This window comes from Cydia splendana, chromosome 14, assembly GCF_910591565.1.
Source record: "Cydia splendana chromosome 14, ilCydSple1.2, whole genome shotgun sequence".
NCBI lineage: Eukaryota > Metazoa > Arthropoda > Insecta > Lepidoptera > Tortricidae > Cydia > Cydia splendana.
The window spans coordinates 19,609,056-19,625,034 of record NC_085973.1 but is presented as its reverse complement, the minus strand read 5'-3'; the positions used below and the strand labels follow the sequence as shown (position 1 = coordinate 19,625,034).

Here is a 15,979-nt window from a genome sequence, read left to right as displayed (position 1 = left end):
GTTTGGACTCATAGACTAGGAATCCTCTAGACCGAGTTTAGAGCAATTATTTCATGCAACCGATGATGCCAAAGTTGCGAGGGTGCGCGGGACGAGGTGAGCGAAGTCCCGTGCCGTGATTGGTCCGTTCAAACGAAGAACGAGTTCACGGACGTCACATAAAGACACTTTTCGTAAAATTACCGTATGCGTGGCAGGGGGGGTAGCGCGACTATGCTAAGTCTGGTGGATGTTTTGTCTGTGTTTGGACTAGTTAGGACGTGAACATATCAAAAGTTCCCGGCCGTAGCCCCTATGCCGGGGTGGAGAGGTCCTATTTTTCGGTTTTTTTACTTATCTGGGGGCACGGCAGTGCCCCCGCCAAGTCGAGCGCGAAGCAAACACTGCCGTACCATCCTTTACTGGAACCATTTCGCCGCATTTTCAGGCCCCTATTTGAGAACCTCTGGATAAGACCAGAACGCAGAAATTTTGGTCATCCAGTAAGCTATAATCACATACTTAAAATCCAAAATTTCAAGTCTGTAGGTCATTTAGTTCCGAAGTTAAGCGAAAGCAAAGTTTCGCATTTATGACACTCACTCACTCACTCATGATCATCAGAATAGAACTAGTACTTTCCATAAACTCAGAGAGCTGAAATTTGGTACAGAGTTAGGGTTTAATGGCCACATAAAGGGAAAACCTAAAAATATTGCAATATCAGTCACGTTTTAAAGATCTAAGAACTGCATAAGTAAGTTTATAATCCCATATAAATATATATGTCGGACCCTGACACCAGAAAGACGTATTGCAGCGTTATAGTTCATTATTTTAGACGCCTGTATAAAATCGATTAGCAATGTTGAGCTACGTATTATTTGGTTGTATCAAAATAAATAAAGTTGTGTAGAGAGTAACGCCATCTATTGGCGTGTTGTTGAACTGAGATGACAGGTAGAAGGCTTTGGAACGTCGAGAGGTTTCTCTCGAGTGAGCGTAGGCACGAGTTGGCGTTATTGTCGGTATGTTGGTAGACTGGTCGAACAGGTTTCCCAACTTGACTGAGGCGGGAGCGGAGAGGCTCCGCCGCTGGTAGTTCTTCTTGATCGGACCGCGCTAGAGATCGGACGTACTCGTTAGCCAACCTCGTGCCTAACTCGCTACGTTCCTGAAGGTTTATACCTGAAGGATTATTCTGATAGCTTATAGAATCCCGCGTTCTTTAACCATTTAGCTAAGTGTTTTATTTCAAGTGTTATTTTGATTTCTTATGTTTCATTAGAAGCTTACTTTTGTGAAATAAAGAAATGATGTGTTATGTATTGTTTTAACTTGTTTTGAAAAGATTTGTCCCTCTGAGTTTATTGCCGGTCTCATATAGGGCTAAATCTTCTCAGGTCAGATAAGTAGGGTTGAAGCCGGCCTAGTTTGACTTGAATAAAGATTTAAACGGTTTCTTTTTACTTTCATATCGCTCCCTTGAGTTAAAAATAGCAATTAGTTCTTTTAAACATTTAGTACTGAAGTATAGTAGGCACTAGTATGGTTAACGAGTCCTAAGGTTTATTTCATGCACTAGTAGCATGGTAGCATACTGGTTTAGCTGTGAAGTATTACATCTAGGTACTACCCCCACGCGCCCACCGCTTTTAGGACCATCGGTACTCGACATATATATGTCGGAGCGTGACTCCAGGAGGATGTATTGCAACGTTACAGTTCATAATTTTAGACGCCTGTATAAAATCGATTAGCAATGTTGAGCTACGTATTACTTGGTTGTAACGAAAGTAATAAAGTTGCGTAGAGAGCAATAGATGGCGTATTGGCGCATTGTTGAACTAAGATGACAGGTAAAAGGCTTTGGAACGTCAAGTGGTTTAACTTGCGTGAAGTTCGGTACGAGGTGGCATTTTTGTCGTTATGTTGGTAGACTGGTCGAGCAGGTTTGCCAACTTGACTTGGAGACGGGAGCAGATAAATAGTAGGTAAAGTAAAGGTACACTACGATGTACGATGTGAGTAAGAATGAAGATATGTTTAGTTATGATATGTGTATACATAGTATGGGTATGAGTACCCGAAAAGAAGGACTGCCTACAAAAAGGTGCAAGTCTCGCAACGCTTTTACTACAAAAAAGTTTTGAGATGTAATGTGAAAGCAAGTCGGTTATTTTAATCAGTGCCAGGGGGTGTTAAAACCGTATCAATAAGATATCTTTAATTTGTAATACATATAATGACTTGGCAATCGCACATAATGCTTTACTAGTAGTCTCGTACCGTACTCGTAAATATGTGTAATGCTCAAACTGCAATTAGCGCTAGCGTTATGTTCAATTAGAATTATTTTTAATAGGTGACGATGATCCTTTTGTCATTATGCAGCCGTGCGATGGCCAAGTCATTATATGTATTACAAATTAAAGATATCTTATTGATACGGTTTTAACACCCCCTGGCACCCGAGCCTGGCACTGATTAAAATAACCGACTTGGTTTCACATTACATCTCAAAACTTTTTTGTAGTAAAAGCGTTGCGAGACTTGCACCTTTTTACATGTAATGTTTTTGACGGGATATCTTTGAAACTTTGCGTCTTAGTGGCATGACTATACTTAGACAAACCGAAAACTGATTATATAAATTTGTCACAAGTCGTATTTAGAAAGATTTGTACGGTAAGATATCGCTTGGGCCCCTCCCTTCCGACGTGTCGGAAGCCGGTGTTGCTCAAAGTTTGTGTCATATGATACATTGTACGCTTCCCGGCTTCCGACACGTCGGAAGGGAGGGGCCCAAGCGATATCTTACCGTACAAATCTTTCTGCCATTTTTTGCGGGGGAAAGGTGCACACCGTCGCACTTCTCACACACTTACATACCAAATCCAATTTGTAATGACGACACAAATACATAGAAAATTACACCCTACACAGGCTGTGTTCATTCGCGCGACTGGCTGGGTCTAGTTTAGATTGAGTTTAAAATCCAAGCGCAACTAGAAGTTTTATTACCCGCGCTAGATCAGTTGATCTTGTACCTAGGCAGAGGGGAAATAGTGCGAATGCCGCCTCCCATTTTACGTATAATATGTAATTCATGTAAAACTTTTCGAAAAAAAATTTTTTTTTTGCTTCTTTTCGCTCTCCTGTGAACCAAATGTAAGTGGCGTATGGCACAAACGTATTCTCACCCGACGATAAGCTTAATCTATACTTACTTAGGTGGTTGGTTTGTGTAGTGAGCCTCACTCAGCAGACGTGGCTGCGCAAATTACTGCAGGGTGACTTCTGAGAACTTTATCTAACAGAGATATCTGGCCCCAATTTCACCACGGTGACAGGTGCGACAATTGTAAAATCACTGTTGCTGACGTCACAGGCATCCATGGGCTACGGTTACCGCTTACCATCGGGCGGGCCGTATTCCTGTTTGCCACCATCATTGTATTATTTAAAAAAACTTTATTATATCGGAAAAAAACAGATATTTCTTTTGCGAAGTTTCTGACAATTGTCAAGATTTAGAAGAATTGTAGGTATTGACCTTAGAGGATATAACCAACGGAGACGCCATGTCTAAAATTTTCGGTACAAAATAGTCTGCCGTTTTTTGCGGGGGAGGGGCACATCAAATGTATAGGTACGTCATGTCAGATAAACGTCAGTCCATACATATGGTTGACCATTGGCCGCCTATTTTCGACAGAGGGGAACGCCTGTTAATGGCGGCTCCATTGTTAATTACTCCGAGGTATTGACAGGTAATCAGTTATATGTCGGAATTTCGTGACAATTGTAGTGTTTCTTGTGACAATTGTCATAAACTTAGCAAGAGAAATAGCTGTTTATTTCCAATATAATATTTTTTTTTTAATAAAACAATGATGGTGGCAAACAGGAATACGGCCCGCCCGATGGTAAGCGGTAACCGTAGCCCATGGATGCCTGTGACGTCAGCAACAGTGATGTTTTACAATTGTCGCACCTGTCACCGTGGTGAAATTGGAGCCTGATCAGAGTTTCGAATGCATCCATGCGTCCGTCGGTAAATCTTATTACGAAAGGCATAAGGTCCACCGATGTTGCTGTTGGTAGGTATTACTAGAGTCTGTGCGGAAAGAGAAGAGTCGTGGAATGTATGGGGCCCAATAGGGCCCAATCAAGGCCCAATACATTCCACGACTCTTCTCTTTCCGAACAGACTCTATGCCTGGAAAAGGTCTGAAAAGGGTTTAACTAATCTGGCTGATTCGAAAACTGTTCCTAAAGCAAATACTCTTGACATTTAGGTATCCAACTGACATCTATAATCAATGTCAAAACATACCTAAATGTTTGGTCGTTGGTAATTTTTTAGAAATATTTACAAGCGCGACTTGATCAAGTTTAGTGCCTGAGAGAAGTGAAAAACATCAAGATGTCGGCGATATCGCTGTCGTCGCCCGCCATGAGCGACAAGACTCTGCTGCTGAGCGTCGAGGACCTCATCTCCATAGCCATGGGCCCAAGAGAGGTAACTCCACAGTTAGATACGTAAGTTAGGGTACATACGAGTAGATTACACATCAAGATGTCGGCGATATCGCTGTCGTCGCCCAACATGAGCGACAAGACTGCTGCTGAGTGTCGAGGACCTCATCTCCATAGCCATGGGCCCAAGAGAGGTAACTCCACAGTTAGATACGTAAGTTAGGGTACATACGAGTAGATTACACATCAAGATGTCGGCGATATCGCTGTCGTCGCCCGCCATGAGCGACAAGACTCTGCTGCTGAGTGTCGAGGACCTCATCTCCATAGCCATGGGCCCAAGAGAGGTAACTCCATAGTTAGAGACGTAAGATAGGGTACATACGAGTAGATTAAACATCAAGATGTCGGTGATATCGCTGTCGTCGCCCGCCATGAGCGACAAGACTCTGCTGCTGAGTGTCGAGGACCTCATCTCCATAGCCATGGGCCCAAGAGAGGTAACTCCATAGTTAGAGACGTAAGATAGGGTACATACGAGTAGATTAAACATCAAGATGTCGGTGATATCGCTGTCGTCGCCCGCCATGAGCGACAAGACTCTGCTGCTGAGTGTCGAGGACCTCATCTCCATAGCCATGGGCCCAAGAGAGGTAACTCCATAGTTAGAGACGTAAGATAGGGTACATACGAGTAGATTAAACATCAAGATGTCGGTGATATCGCTGTCGTCGCCCGCCATGAGCGACAAGACTCTGCTGCTGAGTGTCGAGGACCTCATCTCCATAGCCATGGGCCCAAGAGAGGTAACTCCATAGTTAGAGACGTAAGATAGGGTACATACGAGTAGATTAAACATCAAGATGTCGGTGATATCGCTGTCGTCGCCCGCCATGAGCGACAAGACTCTGCTGCTGAGTGTCGAGGACCTCATCTCCATAGCCATGGGCCCAAGAGAGGTAACTCCATAGTTAGAGACGTAAGATAGGGTACATACGAGTAGATTAAACATCAAGATGTCGGTGATATCGCTGTCGTCGCCCGCCATGAGCGACAAGACTCTGCTGCTGAGTGTCGAGGACCTCATCTCCGTAGCCATTGGCCCCAGAGAGATGTACCTTATACATATACCTACACATTGTACAAAGAAATTGGATAGGTGGAATACCACCCTCACCAGTGAAAGTTATTTTTGTTAGTACATATTTTATGTGGAAATAAGTAAGTAGTGATGTGCATTTTAAGGTTAGATCATGTTTTTTTTAAGAATAGGTACCTGTCCTATACTACTAATACTACTACTACTACTACTATTATAGTACTACTAGTACAGTCATCAGCAATAGTATCTTACACAACTAGGGCCGCAAAAATATGTGACACGTTCTTATTTGGAGCGCAATAAGAGCGCGTCATATATTTTTGCGGCCCTAGTTGTGTAACATACTATTGCTGATGACTGTACTATAGGTACTTTCTTTTATTTCGATTGTTGTGTTTGTAGATGTTTTGCTAAATGAGTCATCAGCATCAGTACGTTTTACCACGCTATTATCCTTAGAGATTAATTAGTTTAATAGGTATAATCATAATATAGCAGGATCTCCTGCCACAGGTACCAATATTATATTCAACTATATTGTATAGGTACCTACTGGAGATATTTACCACTGTAAATTAACATATATATTTTATATTTTCATTTTTACTTCCATCCGACATCCGATATCGGATCGGGCAATGTGAAAATTGTGAAAACGCTCTAACTGTCCGATTCAAACTTTAAGATAAGTACGTCAATTAATAGATCTAGCTAAACGTTACTCTTGGCACTGACACATATAATCCATGTCGTTTCTGGAACTATTAACTGACGTATCTTTAAGTTCGAATCGGGCCGTAATTTGGTTACTGGGCCGGCCTATACTCTGTATCTTTAGGTATTTAAATAAAAGTAAACAAATTCTACCCTCAAATGGCTCCTTAAGCAGGGGCGTATTTAGAAATTTGGCGCCCTGGGCCAATAAGTTTCGCCGCCCCAGAAGTCAAGGCAAAAAACAGGCCAAGTGCGAGTCGGACTCGCGCACGAAGGGTTACGCAAAAAACGGCAAAAAAATCACGCTTGTATGGGAGCCCCACTTAAATATTGATTTTATTATGTTTTTAGTATTTGTTGTTATAGCGGCAATAGAAATACATCATCTGTGAAAATTTCAACTGCCTAGCTGTCAATAGGGTCCCGTTTTTACCCTTTGGGTACGGAACCCTAAAAAACAATTTAAATAAAAAAATAACCGGTCAAGTGCGAGTCGGACTCTTGTTCCAAGGGTTCCGTACATTTCCCAATTTTTAACAATGTATTTTTTTTTATGTGGGACGTAAATGAAATGTCTTTAAAAAACCCGTAGGGGTCAGATCAAAAACTAAGTAATTAAGTCCGACGCACGCTTGCACATTTCTAATAGGTTTTACTGTCATATCTATAGGTAAAAAAACTATTTTGTGTAGGTATTTTTTTCAAAATTTTAGATCCAGTAAAAAAAAAAACCGGCCGCGCAGCGCTATAGCGGGTACAGAGCGCCTGAGACTGTAACATTAAAACGCTCTTGCATATGTATAGAGCGCATGCGGCGCCCTTTACACTGTAATGTCAGGCAAAGCTCTGACATACCTACAGGGCGTCTGTGGGGCTTCTTACATTCAGGGCGCCTGAGGCAGGGCCTTTACACTGTAAGCTTTGCACGCTCTGATTTACAGGGCGCACTCCACACTGTAAGGTCGCGTGAATCGCGTTCTTTCAATACAGGGCGCCTGCGGTGCCCTTTACACTATGGGGTCTATATGGGGTCCCTATAAGCGGCCATAAGCGGCATTTGCAATAACGCAATGGCGCCAAAACCAAAACAAAATGCAATCGGCCAGGGGCGGCGACACCGCCCCTGCCGCCCTTGGCGGATTGGCGCCCCGGGCCATGGCCCGGATGGCCCTAGGGTAAATACGCCCCTGTCCTTAAGCCAGTTGAGGGTAGATGAAAACATTACATGATCAAATAATGTAGATTAAAGTCAGGTCGCTTAGTGACTGATCCAGGCAGTTTTGTATTTGGTTGGTTAACCAATAAATGTTATAATTACCCGAAAATTTACAAATTGTTTGTTTACTTTTATTTAAATACCGAAAGATAGAGACTATAGGTCCACACACTATACATTATTAAGTATAACTTACAAAAGCAAGCTCTGATGTTATTTTACCGTTTCCAGAGGAATACAGTGAACTTCAAGATGATCCAGACTGTTCTGCACATCTTGGCTCGTCAGATGCGTGTGCTGGAGCAAAAAGTAACTAACAACATTATATCTAAGCCTCTTGATAATAATATGAAATATAGTAGAGATGCAACGGATAGTTGTTTGGCCGGATACCGGATACCGGATATTCGGCCTGATCATCGGACGGATATCCGGTATCCGGCCGCCGAATATTCGGCCGGTGAAATTATACCTACATTTCGGTTTTTCAGGTGCGCATTGTGCAGGCTTTGATCTGTTTCGTAGTGAAAGTTCGCGTGGACTCATTTCTAGGTTCGAAAATGAGTGTGCGTGCAATAGTGGAATGTTTAAAATAATAAACGAGTACGATTATGACCGTCACTGTTTCTTAAATCCAATTTGTTGACTCCAAAATCAAGCAAAATTACTATCCGGTATCCGGCCGGATAGTAGGTCACTATCCGGTATCCGGCCGGATAGTAAAAAGAGGGCCGGATAGGCCGGATACCGGATAGTAACCGGATATCCGGTGCATCTCTAAAATATAGGCTTATTGATGCAGACTGACCAAATTATATTGGTAAAACTATAATATTAATTATTGACCGACGCGGACGCGCGTGGTCAGGAGGAGCGTGTTAGGTTGACCGTGTAGTGACAAAACAAAATATTTTAAAAGAACTTCATTTTTAAATTAATAGTAAGCCGTTTTCTTTTTAAAATATGCTTCATAAATAGTCTCCAATATAATAATTCAGTTGCCAAATAAATATTTGGTACCTGCCTAAAAATAAACAAAAGCTGTAACGGCATTAAAATACAACTCATATTGATATATTTTAAGGCTCCGTTTTAGTTGCCAAACTATTAATTTTAGTACCCATTTCTATTATTTAAAACTACCCAAATTCGATTAATTAGTTGACCGGTTAAATACGTGCCAGTTTCATTTATGGGGTCGGATACAGTTTCCAGAAAATTTTCTCTTTAGACGAAAAATATGGATTTGCAGTGTCAAATTTCTGGGCTTCCTTCAATTTTCGTTTTAAATTTCTATTTTGCTTTTTAGTTTCAGCCAAATCTAAACTACCAATTACCATTTTTCTCTCACGTCTTTGATCAAAGAGAAAATCTCTTTCTAATACGGGTACTGTTTTTTCACGAGGACAATTACAACTGTTGAAATCTTCGCACTTGCAAGTACATATATCGAATAACTCCGAGAGGCACTTCTCCAATTCCAGGTTTGAAACTTCGACTGAAAGTTTTCAGTTTTTCTTGAGTTGGGGTAGCGAAGGAAATATATATACTGGGTGTGTAATGATCGCTATAACAATAAATGATATATTTTCATTCGATATAACAACATATATTATGGTATAATTTTGAAAGATATATCACTAAGGTCCTATAATCAATAATGTGTATACCAACAAGAGGAATAATTTTATATTGTATAGTTAAGGGTAGATATAAAATAAATTTAATCTAACGATTACCCAATATAAGTTATAAATGACATAATGTCTACTGTATAATATTAGGTCATTACCTATGAAATTGGCGTTTTGTTCGGAGAATTTCAACGAAACACGAATTTCCATACAATTAATTTTGCGGATATTTTTTTGATGGCTAATTCAAACCAAACAAAAATTTTCCAGTAATTTTTGACACCTTTAAGGTATGTTTTCAATATCTCCATTTCTTGAAAATTGGTACCATTAGAAAAATATAAGTAATTTTAATACTCGAACCGACAGCACATGAAAAGACCTATTTTCAAGGCTTAATTCTGAACACTTAACAAAAAAAAATCACAATTAATTGTATGTAAAATCGTTGTTTATTGAGTGCACTGTAGTTTTATTGTAATTGTGTATGTACTTTTGTAAAAAAAAAAAAACTAGGATCAGACTTATATCTATGAACAAAAACGCCAATTTCATAGGTAAGGACCTAATATATGATATTACATACATTAAATATTTCGTCTATAAAATTAAATTCTATCTATCTATCTATATAGCCTTTTATTTCCGATCCTCGGGTTCAAAAGTTTTAAAAATGATATCGTTTTTTTTTTACTACAAAATGTCCCGTAGTTCGGTGTGCCTCTTGGCATAGGCCTCCTCCAACCTTCTCCACTGCACTCTGTCTTCTGCAACTCTGGACCAGTAGGGCCCCAAGGTTAAGCGGATTTCATCTACCCATCTTGTTTTTGGATGTCTTTGTTTTCTTCTTCCGGCTCTTGGGTACCATAGGGTAACTTGTTTGCTCCATTTGTCTAATTTGCACCTCAGCATGTGTCCTGTCCACCCCCACTTTAGATGGTCTATCCGACTTAGTATGTCCATAACCTTGGTTTTTCTTCTTATCGCTGAGTTTGAGATTTTGTCCTGTATAGGGTAGTAAATGAAGCAAGTTGTTGTATGGAGACCCATGCATTAATTTCTCAGTCGATGAAATTTAGCTTGGTTATTGTATAGTATGAGCCGAGACTAACATTATAAATATCCAAAAAAAAAAAACTCCTAAGTTAGGTAAAAACACAAATCTGATTATATATTGAACCGAGTAATTCCTCAGTCCAAAATTATTTTACAAAATAAGTTATTTGTATCAGTATGTGATACTAGAAAAAAATCTAAAAGTTTTGTCAAACATGAGAATATTTTTTTATGATACTTCCTTTTTTTGACGCTCATTTTCATGGGAAAATTGCTCTGTCATTTTTTTCTTCTTATATGATCTTAGAATATAATTTGGCGTAGTGGGTAAAAAAATCCAAAAAAAATGCGTATCGAAATGTATGTATGTATAGAACTATTAAAAACTGAGAGTGGAAAATTTTTAGATTTTCATTTTGTAGGTATAAAACGGCAATAAAATGGCATTCCAGTGAAAAAATTAGACTGAGCAATTTTCCGGTCCAAGACACGCCAAAAAATTTTATTTTATTAATACTGGTATTTCTGCTGGGATATTTTTTTGATATTTCATATATTGTTGCAATAAGTTACATGAATATGTCTGGCGAAGAAAGTTTGAACGGAGCATTTTTCCGTAAAAAGATATTAACGATTTAAGACTTTAGGTATTTACTTTAATTCTATTATTATTATTCTTTGGAAATGTATACAATACTTTTTATTTATTGATACTTTATCATACTGTAAAGTTTTTTCAGGCTGAGGAATTACTGCGGGGTCCACTACCTTTATTTACTACACTAGTAGCTTGCCTCCTAAGATACTTCTCTCAATTGCCCTTTGACATTTTGCCAATTTTTCTCTATCCTTGACAGTAAGTGACCATGTCTCACATCCATAAGTTATTGCATGGTAGAATACAGGTGTTGAAAGTCTTTCTCTTAATGTGCATACTGATATCTGTGTTTTTCATTATTTCTTTTGAAGACCAGTACTTTTTCCATCCAAAGGCTATTCTTTTGTTGACTTCCTTGGCCATTGAGTCTTTAGGGGAAATAATTTGTCCCAGGTAGAAATATTCACTCACATATTCATAGGTGTTTCCATTTGCTTCTATGTTTATCTCTTTGGTATTGGTCATCAGCTTTGTTTTGCTCGCATTCATTTCTAGCCCTTCCCTACTGCTCATAACTGCTAGCGACTCTTATCATGTATTTTAATTTAATTGGGCATTCTTCTAATAGGATTATGTCGTCTGCGAATCTTAGGTGATTTAGACTGTTTCCATTGATCTTGAGGCCATAAGCTTCCCAGTCCAGTTGTCTGAAGATATGTTCCAGTACGGCATTGAACAACTTAGGTGATAATGGGTCGCCTTGTCTGACTCCTCGGTTTATTGGAAAAGGGGCTCCTTTTGATTCGAGTTTTATTCGGATATTGCTCTTTTTGTAAATGTTTTTGATTAATTCTATGTAGGTGCTGCTCTCTCCTTGTTCGCTTAGACTATACCATATGTATTCGTGATTCAGGCTATCAAAAGCTTTGGAGTAATCAATGAAAGCAATGTATGGGGGCTTCTGATATTCATTGTATTTTTCCATTACTTGTTTGAATGTGTGGATGTGGTCAATGGTACTGAAGTTTTTCCTGAATCCTGGCGGCTTAGCACGGTCGCGTTTTTATCCCTTGTCACCATGCCTGTCACGTTCTAACAAGTATGTAAGTGCGAAAGGGACGCGCATAGTGATAGTCGATAAAAATGGAACCGTGCTGAGCCCGCTGCCTGATCAAGTGGTTGGTTTTCGTCCAATGTTTGATATAAGACTTATTGGTCTGTAGTTTCCAATATCGTCCTTGTCTCCTTTTTTATGGAGAAGAATTATGTACGAGTCCCCTCCACTGATCTGGAACAATGCCTGAGGTTAGAATGCTGTTAAAAAAATCCGTTAGATTGGACATATTTCTTCTAACGTGCCCCTCATTAGCTCATTATATATATTGTCCGGTCCGGGAGCTTTATCTAGTTTTTGGGACATGATGGCTTTCTCTACTTCTTGTTTAAGTATGGGTGGTATTTCCTCAGGGTTGACGGGTGATATTTGATAGGCACATTTGTTTAGGTTCACATATTTGTTGGAGTAAAGGGTTCTGTAGTACTCGTCAGTAGCGAGCTTCTGGATCTCCTTACGATTTGTCACTTGTTTTGATCTCCTGTTTTTGCCTTTTTTTAGTGTCGGGAAATGGGAAATAAAATTAAATTACCCAACCTTTATAAATTACTGAAAAATTTACTTCATTATTTTATCGTGTGTGAAATTATATTAGGTTCAATCCATAAAATAAAATTTATGCGGTGAGCTTACATTTAGAAATCATACTAATATAGGTTTTAACATAGCAAATATGACTTGGTAACAAATCGACGAAGCCCCGCAAATGCGGGGCTTCTATTTTCTGCTCTGAGGGACAAAAGATAACTAACGAACTTAACCTAACCCAACCTAAAACAGCGGTTGTACATGCTCTTCTTTGTTATGCGAGCCCCCCGAGCCGCCTTCCTCTTTAGATATGGGGATTCCTGTGGCATTTTTTTTAACCCATACCATACTTGATTCGACTCTCCAATATCAAATAATATGTCTATAATACATAATAGCTAATTAATGTTATACCGATACCTTATTATAAAGTATGTGCGTTATACTACCTTATTTATTTATTTATTTTAATCTTTATTGCACAATACATGAAGGTACAAATGGCGGACTTAATGCCTTAAGGCATTCTCTACCAGTCAACCAATGGGTCAAACCAGAAAGATTAAGTAGGTGCAGTGTCTTTAAAGTAAATGAATTTGTAAACAAGACTATAACTATAAGAATACAAACTATGTTGATAAACTTACACATATACTTAATACAAATAGACTTACATACATAATATACATAATTATATACCTTGTGTGAATCATTAAGTTGACGAAGAAGAAAGTTTGTCAAGGAAATGTTTGCGCAGCATGCGCTTGAATGTGAATTTGGTCTGCGCTTGTCTGATAGAGAGTGGGAGACCGTTCCAAAGCCTGATAGCCTGGACAGTGAAAGAATTGGACATGAAACCCGTTCGATGTTGGGGGACAATGAGCTTAAGGCTACGGGCAGAGCGGAGATCTGTGCCTGGACGTGGGGTAACAAATTTAAATTTCGAGCGGAGATACTCTGGGGCGGACGGATCAAACAAGATTGAGTAGAGAGTACACAGAATACGAAGGGACCTACGATCTCGTATAGGGAGCCAATTAAGTTTTCTACGAAAAGCAGAGATATGGTCATACTTACGAAGTCCAAACACGAACCGAATGCAGCTATTAAGTAGCCGGTTAAATTTATTTAAAGAATCTTGAGTGAGATTAGTGTAACAAACATCAGCATAATCAAGGACAGGCAGAACAAGAGCTTGGACAAGGAGAGTTTTTGTGCTGACCGGAAGAAAATGTTTATGGCGATAGAGTGCTCTTAACGTGTTAATTACTCTACGACTAACGTCGGACACCTGTGGTTCCCATGTGAGCCCACTGTCAATTGTTAGCCCCAGCTTCTTCACTTGCGATGAAAGCGGAATAACTTCAGTTTCAAAGAGAACTGGCGCCAATTCCACAGTGTTTACCAAAGAGAGTAAGCGGGTGCTGCCAAGTAATATGGCCTGACATTTAGCTGGGTTGACTGTGATACCAAAGCAATGTGACCAAGTGGAGATATGGTTAAGGTCTAAGTTTATTTCAGCGATTGCCTGGTCCAGATCCTTAGCACTCGCTTGGGTATAAAGCTGCAAGTCATCAGCATACAGATGGTAAGAGCATTTAATTTTAGAAGTAATAAGGTTAATAAAAATCGAGAAAAGAAGAGGTGAGAGAATTCCGCCCTGTGGAACTCCAGAAGTGACAGTGCACCAGTCAGAAAACGTACGATCAGAACGAACCGCCTGACGACGGTCCTGAAGATACGAAGAGAACCAACCAGCCGCAGATGAAGATATATTCAGATGCCTAAGAGTGGCCAGTAACAGATCATGGTTAACAGCGTTAAAAGCATTGGAGAAATCGATAAGGACCAACTCTGTCAACAATGAGGAGTACCTTAGCATTAGGTTGAAAGATATTATAGCAAATACCTTTTATACTGTATGAGAGATACATTTGATAAAAATATGTCATTCGTATGTATATATCTAATAAATTATATCCGTTGATCGTTATATCGACCAATAATATATCCATAGTTGTTATATACAGTGAACCGCACCCATATATACTTATCATATATACATTTCAACTGCTTCCGAACACCCTGGAGAGTTATGACGGGCGGGCAACGAAGCTGTGGTCCACACTTTGATGATATCACGTACCTACCTACTACTGCATCAAGTACAGGATAGGTAGCAGGTTGTTTACCATTTACCTCAATTGTCAGTTTATTTTGCACGTGTAGCGTATGTTTTAGTACTTCTGCAGTCGTTGGTAGCATACATTTATTAAATGGATTAGCTGACCCCAAAATAGGACAGTCGGATACTATTCGTAGTGTTCGTGTTTGTTTTTTCTGCATAATTTTGAATTATTGGAACAAGTAAACACAAACTTTGAATTATATTTTGACAATAAATAATCTTTTATGACGCAAAACGAAACTAGACAACTCGATTTATAAAGAAACTTCAATTGTTTTGTGGAACTATCCGCTTAATTCATACTTACTTAGGTATGGTAACTACTGCGTGAAAAATGTTACTTGGGTTAAAAGTTTTACATCTCTAATAACGTAACGTTTTCTAATATTGTTTTATTTTAATGCTAAAGATATTTTTTATTTCTTCTGTTATGGGTTTAGAATAAATTAACTTAATTTACACTAAAAAAAAAACAAGATTTTGATATAATAGTATTTTTTTAAAATATGGACTCGATTTAAGGTTTTTCTAAATTTTCAAGGTGAGAGTAGAGGGCTAAAAGTTGTTATTAATATTTCTATTATTATTTTTCTCGTACACCTGGCAACCTAATGTAACGTTTTAGAATGGTTCTGAGTTGAATTTCCGAAAAAAAAAATCTCGCTCCACCCTAGCCTAGCGTCGTATCTGGTGTTCCTTAAACCGTATAAGAACCGGAATAGGTCACTGCGCTTACCTGCGTAAAAAATGGGGCTGGACTGACGCTGAGAAATGCGACTGCGGAGACCCTAAACAAACCGTGCACCACATGGTTTTCGAATGCCCCATAACCAGTATGACGGGTCACCCATGGATTTCAAAGACCTCACGAGCGACGCTATCGACTACTTACGGAATGCTAAATTTAAGTTATGATATGCATGTTAATATTTAAAAACAAAGTGTATAATGCCATACGATAAATAAATAAAGCGTGGGGCCGCAGCCAACAGCGCAGAGGCCCTTTAAGACAATCTAAAAGCAAGGGATACACGTAGAAGAAGATATAGAGATTTCCGAAAAGACTCGTTCTATGAGTGGTCATGCAATTACTTGTGTCACTGTTGGTAGGTACAGTCACCTGCAATAATATGGTACACAACGAAGGCCGCAAAAATAAGTATGTGACACTTTCCTATTGCTCTACAAATAAGATGAAGTCAGATATTTTTGCGCCTTCGTTGTGGTGTATCATAATTATTATTGCAGGTAATAGGTAGGTAGGTATATCGGAACGGCCGAGGTGCTGAAAATCTGAACAGAAAGAAAGAAAGAAAGAAAGAAAGACATTTATTGTAAAAACCTTCTACATACAGCGCCACTTCAGTT

At 39.3% G+C, this 15,979-nt stretch overlaps 1 protein-coding gene across 1 annotated transcript; it reads right to left on the bottom strand.

Annotated features, from left to right (window-relative positions):
- Window positions 1-12,111: 12,111 nt before the first annotated feature.
- LOC134796967 (uncharacterized) lies at window positions 12,112-14,305 on the bottom strand. Its single transcript, XM_063769161.1, has 3 exons — window positions 13,501-14,305; window positions 13,054-13,469; window positions 12,112-12,348 (listed from the first exon to the last, which is right to left on the bottom strand). Exons 1-3 carry the CDS (start codon window positions 14,303-14,305, stop codon window positions 12,112-12,114), a joined length of 1,458 nt encoding a protein of 485 aa, XP_063625231.1.
- Between the last annotated feature and the right edge of the window lie 1,674 nt (window positions 14,306-15,979).

What these genes read in the sequence shown, in the direction of transcription:
- LOC134796967 (XM_063769161.1), bottom strand. Translation starts at nt 14,305, where the DNA reads ATGCTAAGGTACTCCTCATTGTTGACAGAGTTGGTCCTTATCGATTTC. An exon ending in TCGGTTCGTGTTTGGACTTC is followed by an intron (nt 13,470 to 13,500) that starts GTAAGTATGACC and finishes TGCTTTTCGTAG; the next exon opens with AAAACTTAATTGGCTCCCTA. An exon ending in TGTGTAAGTTTATCAACATA is followed by an intron (nt 12,349 to 13,053) that starts GTTTGTATTCTT and finishes ACAAATCGTAAG; the next exon opens with GAGATCCAGAAGCTCGCTAC.